The sequence below is a fragment of the Haliotis rubra genome, unplaced genomic scaffold (genome assembly GCF_003918875.1).
Source record: "Haliotis rubra isolate DU_JTF1 unplaced genomic scaffold, ASM391887v1 Scf333, whole genome shotgun sequence".
NCBI classification, from domain to species: Eukaryota; Metazoa; Mollusca; class Gastropoda; order Lepetellida; family Haliotidae; genus Haliotis; species Haliotis rubra.
This window is the reverse complement of record NW_025767006.1, coordinates 200,484-222,439: the sequence shown is the minus strand read 5'-3', so window position 1 is coordinate 222,439 and position 21,956 is coordinate 200,484. Positions and strand designations below refer to the sequence as shown.

General features: G+C 42.2%; 2 protein-coding genes across 3 annotated transcripts; both read right to left on the bottom strand.

Moving 5' to 3' along the window:
* Positions 1–287: 287 nt before the first annotated feature.
* Positions 288–11,320, bottom strand: LOC124284303. 2 transcript variants are annotated; one of them, XM_046720381.1, is made up of 3 exons: positions 11,182–11,320; positions 4,030–4,146; positions 288–1,373 (listed from the first exon to the last, which is right to left on the bottom strand). In XM_046720381.1, exons 2-3 carry the CDS (start codon positions 4,032–4,034, stop codon positions 563–565), a joined length of 816 nt encoding a protein of 271 aa, XP_046576337.1. In that variant the 5' UTR covers positions 4,035–4,146; positions 11,182–11,320; the 3' UTR covers positions 288–562. The 2 variants fall into 2 exon arrangements, with proteins under 2 accessions (XP_046576337.1, XP_046576338.1); XM_046720382.1 differs by lacking the exon at positions 11,182–11,320 and adding an exon at positions 7,572–7,723.
* Positions 11,321–12,790: 1,470 nt separating this feature from the next.
* Positions 12,791–21,706, bottom strand: LOC124284302 (procathepsin L-like). The gene is made up of 8 exons (XM_046720380.1): positions 21,580–21,706; positions 20,543–20,679; positions 17,475–17,580; positions 16,391–16,543; positions 15,334–15,457; positions 14,117–14,217; positions 13,560–13,831; positions 12,791–12,966 (listed from the first exon to the last, which is right to left on the bottom strand). Exons 2-8 carry the CDS (start codon positions 20,677–20,679, stop codon positions 12,867–12,869), a joined length of 993 nt encoding a protein of 330 aa, XP_046576336.1. The 5' UTR covers positions 21,580–21,706; the 3' UTR covers positions 12,791–12,866.
* Positions 21,707–21,956: the final 250 nt, after the last annotated feature.

The window sequence follows — 21,956 nt, the reverse complement described above, 5'->3', positions numbered from 1 at the left end:
GTCGGGCCAATAAATCTCCACAGTCACTGGCCCGACTGGCTAGTGAATTTTCATGGGGTCATTTTGTAAATATATGACTCTCCGACTTGTTAAGTTATAATACACTTTTAAATCATGCACGATTATGGCCTGATGAAAATGGTCATCATATTAGCAGCTTAATGATGAAACCCCTGTCATTCCGACAATATCTTATTCTCATCTATTTTTGTAATCGTTTTCTTAGTTTCTACATTCAAATTTCGGAATTATTTTTTGGGCTGGTAACTTTCAGGCATAACTAGCCCGACTGCTAGAAATAAATTGGTAACTATTTCGCACACTGCTGAGAGGCATAGTTTGTGTAATGGGCACCTTTGCACAAACCATTCTTAGCACTACACCTATTTTAACACCAACCCTTCACACAGGCTTGTAAGGAGCTGACACCTTGACGCGGCTTATACGTAGCTAAATAGTGTTCCAACTGCTTTCCTGTGTATATCGACATGGGTTACCGATCTTGCGGTTTGGGGTCAGTTGCCGCGTCATATTATGTAATAGATTAACCTCCTCTTACACACTAGAAGTAGTGGTTCAAATACAGAGAATTAGTATTCATAGTAAGCCTGAATTGGCAGCAGTTTCCGCCTTTCATACTTCCAAGAAAACAGTCTGTTGGAATATTCTTCACAACAACTACAGAACCTCTTCCCAAGGACATCACAGAAGTGAGTCCTGGAATCTGCGCCCTGGAAGCTTCTTGCGCATGTCGGAAATCTCGAGTTCCGCTTCCTGTATTCCTCAGAGTACTTATGACGAACATACAGGTCCTTGTTCCTACGTCTGCTGAAGTAGTTCTGATACACTGTTGGAACGTGAACCTCATCACGCTCATATTTCTGGAAGTCCCCGTTGTGTAGTAATCTGACAGAATATAGTCCTTCTCTTTGTCCACGGATCGCCTCGGAGTGCAGTCATTTTCCGATACTCCGTTAGTGTCATCCCGTATCAGTCTCTCATATCGCTTTTGTTGTTTGATGCCGTAAAGGTTCTTCCGGTCAAACAACCGGTCGTTTGATTCCGCCACCAGCAAGCTCTTCTCTTTGCCTAACTCCGGCATAGTCCAGTATTTGGTCTTCTTCCGCTGTTTAATCTTTCTGGCGTGAGGATCACCGATAACCGCATATTTTGAGCACACTAGTTCCGGTATTTTGCTGTCAGACAAACTGCTCAAGGATTCCGTACTTTGATGGAAGCTGACACTCTCAAGGTCATCGTTGTTCTCACCAAAACCGATATTATGAATGGGGAGTAATTTTCCTGCTGATGGTGACCTTGATTTCTTAGCTCGTCTATATGCCAGGTCTTTCTGGTTCCCCATTGTGCCTTGCCTGAAGCAAATGAAAGGCGTTGAATGATTAATATATCATATTTTACACTCGTTTAAGAACACACCAACAAATGACCTGTCGCAAAAATCTACCTGTGCTAACGGCTCTTTCCACGGTTAATCGCCAGCCACAAAGCCACTTCGGTCTGATATCTAAGGGGCGGTAGGGTAGCCTGGTGGTTAAAAGGTTTGCTCTTCACGCCAAAGGTTCGGGTTCAATTCCAGATATGGGTACAATGTGTGAAGCCCATTTCTGGTGTCCCCCGCCATGATATTGCTGGAATATTGCTAAAAGCGGCGTAAAACCGTAGAACCATAGAACCGTTACAGTTGCCAAATCATCCCAAAACAGAATCCATACTCTCTCAAATCACCACACTTCTCTAACCGAACGGTCCTCAATCACTTAACCCGTTGTCCACAAAACCATCAATTCATCGATCATATATCACAGAAGTCGTGCAGTCCATAAGTCCCACTCCACTGAACCCGTACAGACCTCAGTTACATATCACAGAACCAGTACAGGCCTCAGTTACATATCACAGAACCCGTACAGGCCTCAGTTACATATCACAGAACCCGTACAGGCCTCAGTTACATATCACAGAACCCGTACAGGCCTCAGTTACATATCACAGAACCCGTACAGGCCTCAGTTACATATCACAGAACCCGTACAGGCCTCAGTTACATATCACAGAACCCGTACAGGCCTCAGTTACATATCACAGAACCCGTACAGGCCTCAGTTACATATCACAGAACCCGTACAGGCCTCAGTTACATATCCAGAACCCAGGCCTCAGTTACAGAACCACAGAACCCATACAGGCCTCAGTTACATATCACAGAACCCGTACAGGCCTCAGTTACATATCACAGAACCCGTACAGGCCTCAGTTACATATCACAGAACCCGTACAGGCCTCAGTTACATATCACAGAACCCGTACAGGCCTCAGTTACATATCACAGAACCCGTACAGGCCTCAGTTACATATCACAGAACCCGTACAGACCTCGGTTACATATCACTGAACCCGTACAAGCCTCAGTTACACATCACAGAACCCGTACAGACCTCAGTTACATATCACAGAACCCGTACAGTCGTATCTCAGAGCTACCAAGTCCCCAGTCACCCATCCCAAACACTTTGCACGACACTCGATATATATCATTATCTCTAATCCTCGTAGTCGCTACAAGACCGACTAAAGTGATCTTATCAAGTAACACCGATTCAATATTTGTGTAGCAACATGTTACAGATTTATCTGTCTCGACGTGGGCCGTTCGAAAGGCTATTACTTACACTATACAAACAAACGAATCAACACCTCAATCACTTCGAGCGTTTAGATAAGTCTCCCCACTATAGAGCAGTACAATCTACACGAAAAGTCCGTCAACTGTAGAGCTGTACAATCTACACACGGACACTGCATTAAACCTGGACGTTATGGCATGGGTTAGGGCTATATAACGGTAGTTCCTCCTTACAGAAGTGTGTCTTTGTTGTTTTAAACCTGCCTAAAATACACGCATACACCATCTTTATTTGTTTATTGTTTAACCCACACTCAGCAATATTCCAGTTATAAGGTGGTTGTCTGTAAATAATAGAACCTGCACCAGACAATCCAGTGATCAACAGCATGAGCAATTGGGATACGATGACATGTGTCAACCAATTCAGCAAGCTTGACCATCCGATCCCGTTAGTCGCCTCTTACAACAAGCATGGGTTGCTGAAGACCAATTCTAACCCGGATCTACACGGGTATATATACCATCTGACGTATTGGACGTTTGGTCATGATGCCGTAAAACATGCATTTACTTTTGGAGGCATGCTTTAAAGTCGCGATGGTTAACTCAACATCCACGAAAAGATCTAATACTAGAAGTTCAACTGCATTTCTTCACTGCCATACACGACCTGCACACTACTCGATGTTTGAGGTATAAGAGAATTGTACGTTGTTTTTTGCAAAGAACCTCAATAGAATTGAATCAGTGGGGGCATGTGTTGACTAAATGACTGCCGGTACAAAATAGCTTGACGGTGTAACAACCCTGATCTGGGGTCAATGCTAGACCATGCGAACATGCCAATGCTTAACGCTTACTGTTGATGCCTATAAACACCGTACCACACACACCACACCGTACCTTATCGTCGCCACACACACCACATAACACCACACCACACCGTATCACACACACCACACCGTACCTTATCGTCACCACACACACCACATCACACCACAAACATCACACCACACCGTACCACACACACCACACCGTACCTTATCGTCGCCACACACGCCACATAACACCACACCACACCGTGCCTTATCGCCACCACACACACCACATCACACCACAAATATCACACCACATCGTACCTTATCGTCACCACACACACCACATAACACCACAAACATCACACCACACCGAACCTTATCGTCACCCCCCCCCCCCCCAAAACAACAAAAAACACCCCAGCGAAACACACTTTTAAGTCACAATTAAAACACTGTTCAAAATACTTCCGTCTTTTCTTCAAATAATCCCAACACAAAGGTGGACATTTTCTTTTGTACTTTCTTTAACAACACCACAAAACATTAAAAAAAGATATATCCTACCTCATATGTCTTAGCTACTCGTTGTTACTGTGTCGTCAACGCCGCAATGCTGAGAAGCATACGTGCAGGATGTCGACAACGTTGCTCTGATGTTCATCAGACTGGAGAGCAGTGGATCTGTAACAAACGTTGTAACAGTTTCACAGTACTTAGTTATCTGACCGGGTCGGTTGCAACCCCTAACAATCCTATCACGACAACATCAACAAAGAACTGGACGTTTAACTCGGTGATACTTGACACATCATCGCCATGAATGTATTGCAATCATCAAACACGCACATTGCTCGTTAAAGTTCCAATTAAGAAGCTATTCGAGTGCTGACATACCCTTCCAGTGGTGTATTTGAAGGTATTGGTCCGAGAACTGTTGTTTGGTCTGGGGCACAGCTTTGATTTGTGTACAGAAGTGTAATCAAGCTGAGTATAATTATTTATTGCATTTATTTCTTATTTGTCGTTTAAAGCCACTTGCATCGATATTTTAGCTATATGGTGGCGGGTGTTGGTAACCTAGACATGACAATCCAGTGATTAACTCGCAATCATCCAGGTAACCGAGTCTGAGCCAACGCCGTCTTATGTCAAGTAAATCACGGATTGACACCTGAAATCTCTGCAGATCCGTCAAGATCCGGGTAGGATTGGTCTTTAGTACCCATGTTTGTCGTAAGAGGCGACTAACAAGTTCGGGTGGTTAGGTTCGCTGAGTTAGTTGATGCATCCCGATTGCGTAGATCGATACTCACAATTTCAATCACTGGATTGTCTGGTCCAAACTCGATTATTTACTAACCACCGCCATACAGCTAGAGTATTGTTGAGTACCGTGTTTATCAACAACAAACAAATGGAATAAATGTATAAAATTTTGTGAATAACAGTGTTGTCTAGTACAGTGATGCTGTTCTTCTTTACCCAGCATATAGTGTTGTTTTATTGGGTTTTAGTTAATACCCCCAAAATGATTGCATGGCGTTGGAGGAATGATCATAGGTGTAGGTGAAAGCCGTTCCTGTCACCTACAGGGACCTGTAGAGTCTATCCCTAAGGGTCTATTTATCTTCTATTAAATGATCTTCCACTAAAGGGGCGGTGGGGTAGCCTAGTGGTTAAAGCGTTGGCTCGTCACGCCGAAGACACGGGATCGAGTCCCCACATGGGTACAATGTGTGAAGCCCATTTCTAGTGTCCCCCGCCGTGATATTGCTGGAATATTGCTAAAAACTATATACCATGTAGCTCTGAAAACAAACAAACAAGAGAATAATTGTAGCGCTAAGATCGTTCTGTGCAAGTGGGCCCGGGTCACAGTTTAGAAATATTATGTACTTAATCATCGCGTTTTCTTTAAAGTGAGTGAGTGAGTGAGTGAGTGAGTGAGTGAGTGAGGGCTTACGCCACTTTCAACATTGTTCCAGCAATATCTCTGCGGGGGACACCAGAAATGGGCCTCACACATTGTACCCATGTGGGGAATCCAACCCGGGTCTTCGGCGTGACAAGCGAACGCTTTAATCACTAGGCTACCCCACCGCCCCCTTGTTTAAAGACTCCAGTTACATTATACATATATGAATATAACGCAGATAAAATAACTTAAGCACAGAAGCAATATTGATCGGTAAATTCAAACAAGTATGCAGACAGATGAGCAAACAGCATTCTCACAAAGCACGCTCTGTAAGAGTGAGAGTGCCTCTGTATTGTTGAGCACGCCTGATTTGAAAGGTGATACTCGGAAGACGGACTCGTGAATACATACTCAAGTGGAGGTGGACTTCTCTACAGTCAACTAATGCATGTGTATATTAAAGCGTATATTGCATTGAATTGTATGCATGCTATCTGTTAGACTAAGGCTTAGTCTCTGAATATATATAATTTTGATAGTAACAAACAAGCCCATTTATATTGAAAAGGAGCCCTGGGGAGACCAGAGATTCAGAACCTGAGGAAATCTAGACTTGCTTTATTTAGGGCTTTAGCACTGCAGAGAGGGCTTGGCAGTAGGGATATTAATGTGGTTCAGGGACTGTGAGACAGACTAGCTATCTGTAGTAACGCCCCACTCGATCGCGCTGCTGACGCGACCGGTTCGCGATCTGTTCGTTATACAAACGCGAGCCTTTCGTGGTACTACAATCCCAATCCTACTCTGATATAAGCAGGATCCGGGTTCGATTCCACACATGGGTAGAGTGTGTGGGGCTTGTCCTAAGTAACTGCGAAACTGCTGCAGTATCACTGAAAAACTGCTTTCCATTTCGTGTCTCATGATCCAGGTGCCATTTTTACCCGTGAAGATCCGGGTTAGAATTGATCTTCAGTAACCCATGCTTGTCGTAAGAGGCGACTAACGGGATCGGGTGGTCAGGATCGCTGAGTGCGAAACTCATTCACTCAGGTGACATTTCGTGGTTCTGTAGAGGGATGTTCCGCGTAGAGAGATATTGATTTGAACAGTTGTGTTATTGGTATAGGAAAACAGAAGATTCACAAACACATGAAGATAGATCTTAGTTTGTTATCTTAATGCAAAAATATACAACGTCAGTGCCAAACAATAATTGGTTATCTGTGGAGAAAGGGTTGTAAAATTCCAAATAGTGATGAACATTATTTAAATCATAATTTAAAATAATTGGTTATCTGTGGAGAAAGGGGTGTTAAATTCCAAATAGTGATGAACATTATTTAAATCATAATTTAAAATAATTGGTTATCTGTGGAGAAAGGGGTGTTAAATTCCAAATAGTGATGAACATTATTTAAATCATAATTTAAAATAATTGGTTATCTGTGGAGAAAGGGTTGTAAAATTCCAAATAGTGATGAACATTATTTAAATCATAATTTAAAATAATTGGTTATCTGTGGAGAACGTGCAAAGGTTGTAAAAATTCAAATAGTGATAGATCATACATTATTTCTTAATCATAATTTAAAATAATTGGTTATCTGTGGAGAAAGGGGTGTTAAATTCCAAATAGTGATGAACATTATTTAAATCATAATTTAAAATAATTGGTTATCTGTGGAGAAAGGGGTGTTAAATTCCAAATAGTGATGAACATTATTATAGCATTATTTAAAATCATTGACGATACCAGTTGTTCGCGAACGTGCACAACGTGGGGTATTTATAATGTAAAACGTCAGTGAAAAGGAATGGCCCGTCTTCAGTATGCTCAAATTATAGTTTAAAGGGCAAAATATTGTATGAATGGATCACTGAAAATCGGTGATCATCCTAGTTACAAGGAGGAAAGATCGGCACGGGTTTACTGCTTACAGGCTAATGGTCAAAAACAGGTTAAATTCTGGAAACGAACCTACAAACTACGCATCCTTCAACAACACGGGGACATTACTCGTCTCAGACTATACGGAAATCGTCCCTTGTCTCAATGTCATCATCAGATTATGCTTAGATGATGAGAAATATCTGCTTTCTTTCATCAGTTTCACAGTAGGGCTTAAACCTAATAACCATATTTACGTATAGCATCCGAAGAAATATCTGATATATGTATACTTACATGTCACGACAGTCGACAGCTTCCAACCAAACACAATTCCACGTTAAAATGAACATCAAGATTCACCACAACCAGCATTCAGAAAAACTACCCAACAAATCCGTCATATATATAGCTCAACACAAACACCCCTCTCTACCCGTGCCCTTACAGTTGTGTATACCGGTTGTATGTGTATCGATCATAACGCTCCGATTGGTTTTGATCGATTTCAAGTGTTGTTCGACCGCGTTATGGGTTTGATTTACACCGGTGGCGTGAGGAACAGATTGATCTTGTGCAGGAATCGAGTGCTTTGGACACTGCCTACTTTGTAATAAATCTGAAGGTTGTTAATATGAATTACTTGTAAGTGTCTTCACAGATATGCTTGATTGAATGACAACGTTTCAAGAATGTCATGTGACTATGATGCCAGATTATTAATATCATAACGCTGCGATTAAATATTCTTTCGGGATTCGAACCCACGGTATGGTATAAAATTTGAAAATGAGATTACATAAATTTGCTTGCATTTCAGTTGCATCAAGGCCGTTTTAGCAGAGGCTTTAGTACCAATATAATACTAGTCAAGTACCAATCTAATACTCGTCAAGTACCAATCTAATACTAGTCAAGTACCAATCTAATACTAGTCAAGTACCAATCTAATACTAGTCAAGTACCAATCTAAGACTAGTCAAGTACCAATCTAATACTAGTCAAGTACCAATCTAATACTAGTCAAGTACCAATCTAATACTAGTCAAGTACCAATCTAATACTAGTCAAGTACCAATCTAATACTAGTCAAGTACCAATCTAATACTAGTCAAACCAATCTAATACTAGTCAAGTACTAAGCTAATACTAGTACCAATCTACCAATCTAATACTAGTCAAGTACCAATCTAATACTAGTCAAGTACCAATCTAATACTCGTCAAGTAATACTAGTCAATCTAATACTAGTCAAGTACCAATCTAATACTAGTCAAGTACCAATCTAATACTACTCAGTCAAGTACCAATCTAATACTAGTCTAAGTACCAATCTAATACTAGTCAAGTACCAATCTAATACTAGTCAAGTACCAATCTAATACTAGTCAAGTACCAATACTAAATCTAGTCAAGTTTAATCTAATACTAGTCAAGTACCAATCTAATACTAGTCAAGTACCAATCTAATACTAGTCAAGTACCAATCTAATACTAGTCAAGTACCAATCTAATACTAGTCAAGTACCAAGCTAATACTAGACAAGTACCAATCTAATACTAATCAAGTACCAATCTAATACTAATCAAGTACGAATCCATTAAAGCTGAAGGTAAACTAACGGGCAAAAGAATCAATACCAAGTCGAAATCACTGATATTATAAAACGACAAAGCACAATTGTGAAAAAGGAAAGTGAATTTTGATAACGGGTGTTATGCATGTTTCCCATACACCTGTTACTGAAATTCACTTTCCTTTTCCACTATGGTGCTTTGTCGTTTTGTAATATTGGTGGTTTCGACTTGGTCAAAACATTGATTACAGAACAGTCTCGTTTCCTGTTGACTGGGTTCCGTCATATTGCGCAACTTAGTACAATAACCAGTCCAGAATTTTGAGACTAATTCATTTAACTGGACACATAAATATTAATCATTATTATTTGATACATCTTAGCACTTGCATATTGCAACACTACGCTTCTTAAAATCCTTGCTAACACGTCGTGCAGCGTGCTCTGTCGTACAGCGAGCACTGACAAACAGAAACCTGGAAATCGTGGAAATCTCAAAACGAGGCTCTGCCGCTAGAAAAGTTTGGCGGGCTGGTACGGAATTGATATTATATCAATCACATTGTGCGTAACAGAACTACACTGAATAAGCACAAAACACACATAACAGGTGTAACCAGTGAGCCAGATGCATTGTGAATCATTTACGACATCATCAAACAGGGGCACTCTGTGACGTCTTAGTTAAGGTCATGCAGACTACACCTCGCCATAAAATATAGAAATACGATGTTATTAAAGTTTAAAATTAAAATTCATTTGTAAATACCATTTTCTTATGAAACAAGATATTGGAATCCAGTGTAACCATAGTTGTTGTTTGTGCTGTGTATTTTCACTTTCACACGACAAAATTGGGATAGGCTGAAAAGTAGGTCATTGTCTGAATATGTAAATGAGACTCATGTTTCGGTTTGTTAAAGAACGCTCGATTCTTTTGTATTGCTATGTTTAATCTGTCATTACCAGACCAGGTTACCTATACTCAAATGAACAAATGGGCTTTATTTACAATCTACTGAGTGGTATATAAGGTTTAAACGCCAGACAATATCCAGTCTTGACAAGCCATCGAAACAGGTTCATTGGTAGTGAACATGATGTGAATGGATCACTAGGAATCAGATAGGGGACCACTTTGCCAAGCTCAGCAGTGAGTGAGTGACTGAGTTGGGCTTCACGCCGCTTGTGGCAATATTCCATCAATATCACGGCGGGGGACACCAGAAATGGGCTTCACGTATTGTACCCATGTGGGGAATTGAACCCGCGCCCTCGGCGTGACGACCGAACGCTTTAACCTCTGGGGTGCCCCAAGATTGGTGAGCAAGATTTATTGTCACATGTCACACTGATCATTGAACAAAACAATGCTAAATGGAACTTTGATCTATCCGGGTGAACTGGTAGACAAAACTGTAGGTAGTTATGGCAGTGAGGGTTTCACCAAGTCATATCATGTTCCCAATTGAGGAACTGGTTGCCGTTGTACAAAACAACTTTAGTGATCGTAAGTCCCATACCTCAACAGAGACTTAAGATAGACTTAGCGCTAAGGTTGTTTTGTACAGCGGTACCCTGAACAGTAATTTGCTATGTACCAATATGGTATGCTATACTGGTTGTTGGTCGGTTTGTTGTTTAACGTACTCAGCAATATTCCAGCTATAAAGCGGCGGTCTGTGTGAGAGAGATACGCAAACGAATATCAACGTTGAAAGCTTTTTATATCTATATTTCCGCCCGAAAATGAATTCAAACACAATGGATGTCCGAATACTTGTCACTGTTTGAGGATTCGGCGAAACGGTGCAGCAAGTCCTGTCCACGACCATGGGCATTCCGATCCGCTCGGGTAATTCCGTTAACAATACCATGGGAAAAATGGAGTTCATTCGTGACCAACTCGTGTTATTCCGGGACAAGCCGAATAGCGTCTTCTTGGAGGTTACGGAAAGGGGCGAGTGGTGACGACTGAATGGAGCTGTGAGGGGTGATCACTCAGGTACACTTCACTTCTTCCGTTATCTGTACACATTTAATCAGTGTCTTGAGTGCATAAAGTACAAGATATCAGCCGAGAGATTAGTGATGTAATAATTTCACTGTGACGCCACGACGTCGCAATGTCCTCAAAGCATATTCATGCAATTTCATTGTAGCGATATTACATAGGGAAAGCAGGATCCTGTTCAACAAAGCGATGTCAGCGTAATTAATGTCTTAAGTCTGTGTCAAACAACGGGAGTTACTCAATGATCGCTTTCTGGAACATGTCCCTGTTTCGGATAACAGAACGTGTAGCAGCATAAAGGTCATAAAAGCCTTACCGTCATAATGAACAATCTGACAGTCACATAAACGAGTGAGAGTAATAAATCCAGTTCCAAATGGAATCCTCAGTATGCTTGCCGAGATGACAATGGAGCTGAGGTGTGTAGAGTGAAGTTAGTAAAGTTATACTGACGACAGTTAAAGCCCCATGAGATCTTGCGTCTCTCTGGACTTTAGACTCGGCGCCAGAAATGAACATCTTAATGGATATCAAATAGTTGAAGTTTACAGTCGTCAAGAAAGAAAACATGATATCTGACCACCCGATAAGCTCAGAAATTGAATTTGATTCTTTAAATGCAATCTACATAATCCCCAGACAATATATCTCCGCGAAACACATGTTTACGTCTACCACCTGCAAGTCAGCCATCGACTGGGACTGTTATGTGCACCTGGGACGGAGGGAACTGAACAATGAGCTGACACGGGGGTCAAGAACGGTTGTTATTCATGGCTGGGCTTCTCTCGGAGACATCGGTGTGGGGAGTGTGAGCACTAGGTATACAACATCCTTGAGAAATGGAATAATACGAGCTGGGTATTGTGCTTCTCTTGAGTGTGAGAGCGCGTTTGCTTTAGTCGTACTTCAAACAACTTAATGGGGCGATGGGGTAGCCTAGTGGTTAAAGCGTTGGCTCGTCACGCCGAAGACCCGGGTTCGAATCCCCACATGGGCACAATGTGTGAAGCCCATTTCTGGTGTCCCCCGCCGTGATATTGCTGGAATATTGCTAAAAGCGGCGTAAAACTAAATTCAGTCAGTCAAACAACTTAAATGTATTACGGTTTTTGCTACTGAGTGTACATATTGATTTCAGTGTGGCGCCATGCTCAATAAGGACTTGTATAAACATTCATTTTCAAACGCGTAATGTCGATGATCAACTTAATGATTTTAAGTCTTATCATGTAAAGTATGATTTTAAGTCTTATCATGTAAAGTATGATTTTAAGTCTTATCATGTAAAGTATGATTTTCAGTCTTATCATGTAAAGTATGATTTTAAGTCTTATCATGTAAAGTATGATTTTAAGTCTTATCATGTAAAGTATGATTTTAAGTCGTATGATTTTCAGTCTTATCATGTAAAGTATGATTTTCAGTCTTATCATGTAAAGTATGATTTTCAGTCTTATCATGTAAAGTATGATTTTATGATAACACTCGTGTGACTCAGTAAGTACTTTAATAAGTTTGGCTTCATTTTCTTTTAACATTATATCAGATATATAGTTAAGCCTGTCATTGACGTTTTACCACTCACGTGAAACAGACGGGGAGGGTAAGGCCAAACCCATGAGCATAGGGACTATTATAAACAGGAGCAGACAGATCGGTAATCATTCACAGTAAGTGGGAATCTGGGACTGACAGATATAGTTAGCGGATCCTGGTTCGACCACGGTACCCACTGGGCCACCCTGGTTCTACCACAGGGATAAAACGCCTGCCAGTTCACCTCTCAGATAAATCTTTCTCGTTTGATTTTACATTTCCCAAATATTCACCATAATAATCATATGGAATATTGTATGTTGGGATATATTTCACCTACATGTACACTCGAAACTCAACTTTCAAGTAAAAGAAAAGTGAAAATATATATTTACACTTTTATTAGAATCTGTTACTAAGATTCCGTCAACACGTGTACAAGTTGAACATGTTGATGACAGACTACACAAGTGGGTAGCTGGCCTCGGTGGCGATACCGCACTGGTTGTTGCGGTTCCTGGACATCTTGATGTAGCCGGCGTCGCCCCAGGTCTCACCCCAACTGAAGACACGAATAATAACAATATATTGATGATGAGGATGAGGATGTCAAGAAGACAGTTACTACTGCTACTGCTACTGCTACTGCTACTGCTACTACTACTACTACTACTACTACTACTACTACTACTACTTAATTAAATTAATGGTCTACAGTGATTTATCGACCTTTTTAAAACAGTCAAAATCAAGAATGACACTCCATGCACGTGTGTGGGGCTACTGTGTTGTGCACGTGCATTGTTTAGGGGTGGTGCTAAAGAGAAATGATACTGCGTTCAGAAGATGTCTGACTTTGAAAGTTTGTTAACGCTTATACTTCCTATCCAAATTGACAGTTCAGATTCCCCTACTTTTTTTTAAAGAGCATATTAACGATTACCAAAAAGCAACGCTGACGATACTGGTGGTAATAAATATAGTCATCATAAGCATAACTGCATATACATATTATACCCCGAGTACAAAATCGACCAGGTCAGGCACAACGTCATCAATCATAATCAAATATATACTTCCATTTGCTAATAAAGTTCAGGTCATGATAATATAGTTCCTGCTGTTTCGTTTGCAGTCCTAACCAAAAGCAAGTACCTGTTTTTCACAAGCCAGTAGTCACTGCCCTCGCTGCTGCCGTAGCCAACGGCCAAGACGCCGTGATCAAGACGGGTAGAGCTGCATGTGGGCTCGTCGTAGACGCCGCTCTTGTACAGGCGGAAGGTGGGGCGGCTGGCGTCAATGGCGACGGAGATAGGACCAACAGTGGCAACAGCTTGCTGAAGAGCGTTCTCGTCGTTGTGGGGAATGTCAGTGAAGCCGGTATCGGTGGCGCCAACATCGGCCTTCTTGAAGCGGCATCGTCCATCCTGGAAGATGTGTTTAAAAACATGTTTTATGCATGGAAAAAGCATTTTCCTCTAAATATACATAGCACATATAACAGACACGCGCTTCCACATTTCAGTCTTAGAACAAAAAAACAAACATTTGAATATTGGCAGTATTCTCTTCGACTAGAAGCAGGTCGTTTATATGACTATATAGCAAGACTAATTAAGCAGTTTAACATGAAGGGGATATCAAAACTGATTATTAGAAACGGGGTTCGTTTTTTATGATAAGTTTTAGTTTTTGACAAAACCGGAACATACCCTGGCTTTGTATGGGTAGGAAGCTTCGGTGTCGATACCTTCGTTTGTCTTGATGTATTCAAAGGCAAAGTCCATGAGACCACCCCCGCATCCATGGTTACCTGGTGGAGGAATTGAGGAATAAAGTAAAATTGATCTTCAGCAAACTCTTTTGTAAGAGATGACAAAGGGGACCCCGTTGTAAGATCTAATATCCGGATACGTATATCGACGTTCTTGATACCAGTTACTGGATTGGCTGGTCCAAACCCAATCATTTACACATCGCAGTCATATAGCAGAGCATTGGCTCTGTGCGGTGTTAACAGCAACAAACACGATGCCAACGTTCATACATCTTCAAAATATGTTGGAAAATGGTATAAACACTATTTTCGTCAGTTCCAGGTGCATACTTATTTATTGAAATCATTTCACCAAATATGAATGGACCACTGAAAATAAGTGAGGACACCAGGTGTTCGCGAAGCGGGTAAGCATGTTTTGCTCTACCGGTGTCCCCCGCCATTCACACAATTGGCCTAAAAGGTAAGTTCGAGTACTTTTGAGTGAGTGGGTGAGTTGAGTTTTACGCCGCTTGTAGCAATATTCCAGCAATGTCAGTGCTGGGGACACCAGAAATTGTCTTCATTGTACCCATGTGGAGAATCGAACCCGGGACCTCAGCGTGACGAACGAACGCTTTAACCACTAGGCTACCCCGAGTATTTGTGACATGCGACTTGGAATGCAATGAAACCTGATGGATGGACCAGAAATATTTTAATCAAGTGGTGGTGAAATTGGGTTTAACGTCGTGCTTGAGAATATTTCGCTCATATGTCGACGTGCATGCGGGTGTATGTGTATGTGCGGCTGCTTGTACTATCCCAGACTGAAGCTGGTTTTATAGTGCTAGCCCACTGAGATACCATGCCGCAGTGAAGCATGAATACCCCACTCAGACACATTATACTGACTCCGAGCCGACCAGTCCTTGTTGTACCCATTAATGCCGAGCGCCAGGCAGTGACCAACAAGTACCATATTTTAACGTCTTTTGGTATGACGCGGTCGGGGATCGAACCCGCGACCTTCCGCTGTCCGGGCGGACGCTCTAACCACTACACCACGGAGGATGGACCAGATAATTTTAATCACGACTACTCTCCGCATATTCTCCGCTGCTTACAAATAAAGTTTGGAAAATTGATATTACGTGTTAAATGATCACTCACCTTCAGGCTTGGAACAGTCAACAAGGTTCTGCTCGGAGAGAGACACCAGTTTTCCATTCTTCTTGAAGTTCTGACCTTCCAGGGATCCTGTGGCGGAGAATGACCAACAGGAACCACAGGCAAGCTGTAACAGATCAAGGTATTGGGTATAGGTGAGTCAAGGTATTAGGCAGGTGTGAGTCAAGGTATTGGGTATAGGTGAGTCAAGGTATTGGGTATAGGTGAGTCAAGGTATTGGGCAGGTGTGAGTCAAGGTATTGGGTATAGGTGAGTCAAGGTATTGGGAAGGTGTGAGGCGATGTATTGGGTATAGGCGAGTCAAGGTATTGGGCAGGTGTAAGTCAAGATATTGGGTATAGGTGAGTCAAGGTATTGGGCAGGTGTGAGTCAAGGTATTGGGTTTAGGTGAGTCAAGGTATTGAGCAGGTGTGAGTCAAGGTATTGGGTATAGGTGAGTCAAGGTATTGGGCAGGTGTAAGTCAAGGTATTGGGTATAGGTGAGTCAGGGTATTGGGCCAGTGTGAGTCAAGGTATTGGGTATAGGTGAGTCAAGGTATTGGGTATAGGTGAGTCAAGGTATTGGGCAGGTGTGAGTCAAGGTATTGGGTATAGGTGAGTCAAGGGATTGGGCAGGTGTGAGTCAAGGTATTCATACCAGCTTCCTTGAATCACAAACACTGTCACAACAAATCTGACACTGAAACCAATTCAATGGAACAGGCACTATAGTGAGAGAGTGTGTTACGTTTAACGCCGCTTTTAGCAATATTCCAGCAAAATCATCCAGAAATGGGCTTCCCCCATTATACCCAAGTGGGGAATCGAACCTGGGTCTTTGGTGTGACAAGCGAACGCTAGGATACCCACCTATACAGGCACTAAAAGAAGCACTCTAATAATGCAAATGTTCCACCAGGAGATATGAATAAAGAACCACCAGCTGGTATTTAACATAGCTGTCTATCCATCTCACAAAAGTTATCTCTTCAACCATTCATTCATTCATTCATTCATTCATTCATCCATCTATAGACAGTTCTCCAGTGGTTCACTGTACCTGGTTCTTGATTTCTGTGACGTATCCCTTGGTTCTCCAGTCGACCTCTGTGGGAAGGGCCCCGATGTTGTTGGGTGGGAGGAAGGTTGCACCTTTACGGGTTCTGTTGACCATTCTGTAACCGTTCATCTGTTTCACAAACTCCTCTGAAGTCTGGTAAAAAATATTTACGATCACATTTTTAATTCAACTTCAAGACAATTTTTTCCCTGTTCGTTTTCTTTCTTTTTTTGAAACGTGAAGATGCCACACCCAATTTTCTACGAAGTGTCTGGTGTTTATAAACAGTTGGTGGACGCGTGACCTTGCTGACAAAAGGACCCTCTTTAGGCCATCGTCTTTTATGATTTTACGAACGCTTAAATCTCCGTTGTATTTGAAATGATCTAGATTCTGGAAAAGTTTTATTCAAGTCGTGCGCACTCATTTGTGCCTTCTTCTTATTCAGACTTTTTGTGTTGCGCTAACGTAAGTACTGAAACTAGTTATGACATATTATATATATTTGAAAATAAGTAAATAAATAACTAAAATCCCGATGTAACTGAGTATAGCTCCTGTCTACAGCTGTGGTGAGTGAGTGAGTATAGTTTTACGTCGCTTTAAGCAATATTTCAGCAATGCCACGGAGAGGGACACCAGAAATGAGTTTCACCCATGTGGGGAATCAAACGCATGCCTTCATCGTGACGAGCAAACGCTTTAACCACTAACCTACCCGCCGACCCCCAACATCTGTGACAATCCAGACTTGTCAAATCATTCTGGACTTGAGTTGAATATGTTCATTCGAATCTCTACTCTTGGGTATTTAAGACTAATTGTCTATTATATGGTCTCCGTTGTGTCTAAGCGGAACTTGTAATTATGATTAAGTTAATTAGACACGTGCCTCGAGTTAAAAGTTAAAAGTGGGTTAAGAGTGCAGCGTTCAGACGAGATACTGGACAGTGATGCACAGTTCTCGTGTCCTCATGGCCTACACTTCAGATATCTGAGATATCCATCATTTGGAACTACACACTGACCTAACGGCCCGGATATTTCCCTGCATCACGTGACTTGTTATCTGACCCCGACTCACCATATCTGCGTACTCGTTGACCCCGAGTCTGTAACTGTGAAGGCCTCTGTCCGCCTCCAGATTGTGTTGCTGGATGAACTGCAGACTTCTCTCCCAAATCAGACGTCTGTGGAAGTAAAGGAGTGAGTGAGAAAAGATTTACTCCGCTTTTAGCAATATTCAGCAATATCACGACGGGGGACACCAGAAATAAGCTTCACACATTGTACCCATGCTGGGAATGAAACCCGGGCCTTCGGCGTGACGAGCGAACGCTTTAACCACTAGGCTACCCGACCGTCACATGAGATTAATCGAGTAGGTTTTTCCTTACTAGTACAATGCATGAGTTTCAGATCATTATCTAACGGCATGGTACACTTCCGTATAACCCGCTCCAGCGGCGTTCGACAGAGAAGTATATACCGCGGAGTCATGGCAAATGGTAGCCTACTTTATCTGTTATGAATACTCACGGTTTCGCGAAGTGTATGTTAATATTGACTTTAGATGTAAGTGTTGTACAGAGCCAAAACATAAATAAATTTAAAAAAATTAAATTCTTTTAAAAATAATAAAATAAATAAATATGTACATAGTAAGTGACACCCCCACACCTGCTTGTCATGTACAAAATCGATGACACCCTTATCACACCCCCCTCTCCAACACTGTCCCTTCACATTTTTTTATACACCATCCTTGAGTTGATTTCTGACGGCTCGGTGTTTATGGCCGTATATTCTTTGTGCATCTTCCTTACAGTTAACAATTCAGTTGTCATATGTCACGTATTGTGTATATGATAGAGGGCGGTGGGGTAGCCTAGTGGTTAAAGCGTCCGCTCGTCACGCCGAAGACCCGGGTTCGATTCCCCACATGGGCACAATGTGTGAAGCCCATTTCTGGTGTCCCCCGCCGTGATATTGCTTGAATATTGCTTAAAGCGGCGTAAAACTAAACTCAGTCAGTCAGTCAGTATATGATAGTGAGTGAGTTGTTGCTGGTATTGTTCTATTCACACCACTAGTATACGTTTCACAAACATATACAAATATAGGTCGGTGGCTTATATTCGACGATCATTAAACGCCGTCAAGGCTTCTTTCAAAATAACGACAGAAAATAAAGGAAGTCCGTTTTCACAAATTTATAGATGTCTTTAAGACAGGAAATGGGTCACATCAAGTCACTGGCGCACAAATTAGGCCTTGGTCAAGTTGGTATCGAACCCACGGCATGATGTGCGAACTTCGGAACCACGAGCTTGAGAACAATCTAAGTTGATAAGAAATCAATATTGAGGTCGGACCTTCTTCATGTCAGGTGAAGACAATACAGTTTGCTGACAGTGATCGACGAGTTATCACGTGCATGTTATCACCAGAGTGTTATCACCTGTCCGCACCTTTGGTCGTGTTATCTTGTAGTAACACGTCCCCTGATCCTTCAGCGTCACAAGGTCATAATGTTGATGGAAAAAATCTCCATAGGATATGGAACACCTGCTACCTAGGCTGAGGCAACATATTGTCACTCGTGTTCAAGTTGGCTTCGCTTACTTTTTATATTGGTTTACTTGTGGAATGTAGCATGTCATTTTAACTGATTAAAACGTGGTGTTTTTAAAATGCAAGTTACCCACAGTCTCCAGGTACACTAAACATCAGATTGAATAAACGAATTTTCAAGCAACTGTTCCAGTAGGTTTTAGCACGTTTCATACTCCTAGCCCGTGTGTGGTTCAAGCCGCTCTAAGCAATATACCAGCAATATACCAGCAATATACCAGCAATGCCACAGCTTCACACTCCGTACCCATGTGGGGAATCTAACTCGGGTTTTCGACGTAATGATGACAACTATACCTCACACACACACACACACACACACACACACACACACACACACACACACACACACACACACACACACACACACACACACACACACACACACACACACACACACACACACACACACACACACACACACCATATACACCTTTCAGTATCCAGTAAATTAGTCACTATCTGAACTTTCTAAAAGAAGTGTTAAGTAAAACGCTTAATTAAAATTTGAATTAAATTGATGATTGTTGAATGAGTTTGATCAGGAATGCAAGCAATGCAAGTGAGAGAGTGGCGACAGAGGGTATGGCTGTAGAACATGCAGTAAACACAACGACAATCATATGGTGGTTGATTAGGGCCATCGCTTTCTCGCCTTAAAATTCGGAGGCGAGAAAGCGAGAAAGCGATATCACGACAAGGCGAGAAAGCGATGGCCCTAATCAGCCACCATACAATCACGCTTTCGGACCGATAACTGACCGCCACACTAAACCCATATGGAAATCGACCTTGGGATTTTAGCCTGAGAGGCGAACACTCCAACTACAAAACTACGCTATGTAATTGTAGGCTAGGGGGAGGTTTTGTGCGTTTGTTTGTTGTCTAACTCACTCAGCAATGTTTCAGCTTAATGACGGCGGTCTGTAAATAATTGAACCTGGACCAGACAATCCAGTGCTAGACAATGATACAATGATGTGCATCAACCAATTCAGCGACCCGCACGACCCGATCTCGTTAGTCGCCTAGTACAAGCGTGGGTTCCTGAAGGCCAATTCTAACCTGGATCTTCACTGGGTTGAGTCACCATATATATTACATCAACATATACAGATATACCTTCATATATAATGTATGTCCACATAAACATGCCGTAAAAGTATGGGTTTCTGAGACCAATTCTAACACGGATCTTTACGGTTATGGTGTGGAGCGAGTGAGTGAATTTAGTTTTACGCCGCACTCAGCAATATCCCATCTATATGGCGGCGGTCTGTAAATCATCGAGTCTGGACCAACCAATCCAGTGATCAAGTTGAGCATCGATCTACACAATTGGGAACCGATCACATGTGTCAACCAAGTCAGCGAGCCAGACCACCCGATCCCGTTAGTCGCTTCTTACGACAAGTATGGGTTACCGAGGATCAATTCTAACCTGGATCTTCACGGGTCTGGGTATGGTGTGGAAAGAGTGTCAGAGTGTCAGAATGTAGGAGAGGAGGATCGTCTCACCTGATGACGACATCATCCGTGGAATAAACCTTTCCGTAGGTCTGCTTGAAGATCTCCCACTCGCCATCCAAGGCGTGGTCAAGAGGGGCGGCGACGGCGACGGCCACCAGCAGGGCAACAACAGCGTATCTGAACATCTACAACAACCAGTAGTGGGTGAGGGAGTGTCTATGATAAACGGAACATTATGCCAGGTGTATAACGCCGGATCATTTTGGAAGAGAAATCATTCATCTTTTTGTATTGTACGGACAATTCTGAGAAATTACGAACTTGGTTCATGCGAGTTTGAACAGTAGGCCAGTTAAGGGCATGGTGTTGATTAACAGTCCAAAGTGATGTAAGACTCAGACATGATGTACCTGAATGGATAGTGAGTTGCCAGACCGGGAATCCAAGGTTCGAACCAGTTATTAACAGCAATGAGTGAGTATTGTTTTACACCGCTTAGAATTCTAGCTAAATCATGGAGGGGACACCAGAGTGAGTTTTACACAGCTTTAAGTAATATTCTAGGAATCAGCAAGAGGCACCAGAAATAGGCATCACATGAGGTACCTGGGAACGAACCCGGGTCTTCGGTGATGCTAGCGAACACTATAACCTCTAGACCACCTCATAGTGATGTAGGGGCGGTGGGGTAGCCTAGTGGTTAAAGCGTTGGCTCGTCACGCCGAAGACCCGGGTTCGATTCCCTACATGGGAACAATGTGTGAAGCCCATTTCTGGTATCCCCCGCCGTGATATTGCTGGAATATTGCTAAAAGCGGCGAAAACTAAACTCAGTCAGTCAGTCATAGTGATGTGTAGCCTCGAAATATCACATACCCGGAACTAAAGCTGTTCAAATGTGCAACGTCACCCTATCCACTACCGAGTTCAAAAAAACGGTCACGATCATGACATATAAACTACAACACTGTATATAATTCAACAAATATACAATAAGCAATTATTGACAGTTATGGCAGTTACCAAGGGCTATACTAAGACATCTCATAGTATGAAATCAACAAGCTTGTGCCCGTGTACGTTACCTTGTGTGGAGGGTGAAGCAGGCTGAAGACGGCAATGTACACGGCTTTATAGTATGCAGTTATCAAGGAAGCTCATATGCCGGTCATGTGCTATGGTCACGAGACTCTCGATAACGCGTGCCCACCGCCGTGCAGCGTACGACAACATGTACTTTAACATGTGATCGATTGTGCAGTGCATGTGATGTCCCTGTTAACATGTTCACGAGATCGACTTGATCGTGTACTGCCCATGATCGATGCAATAACATATACATGTATATCTTGGTGAAGTATATACGTGACGTTGGTCTCGGTACAGTAGAGATAGGGTGGTGACATGGCAACAATATATAGACCATGGTAGAAGTAGAAAATACGCTGAATTTTCGTCATAG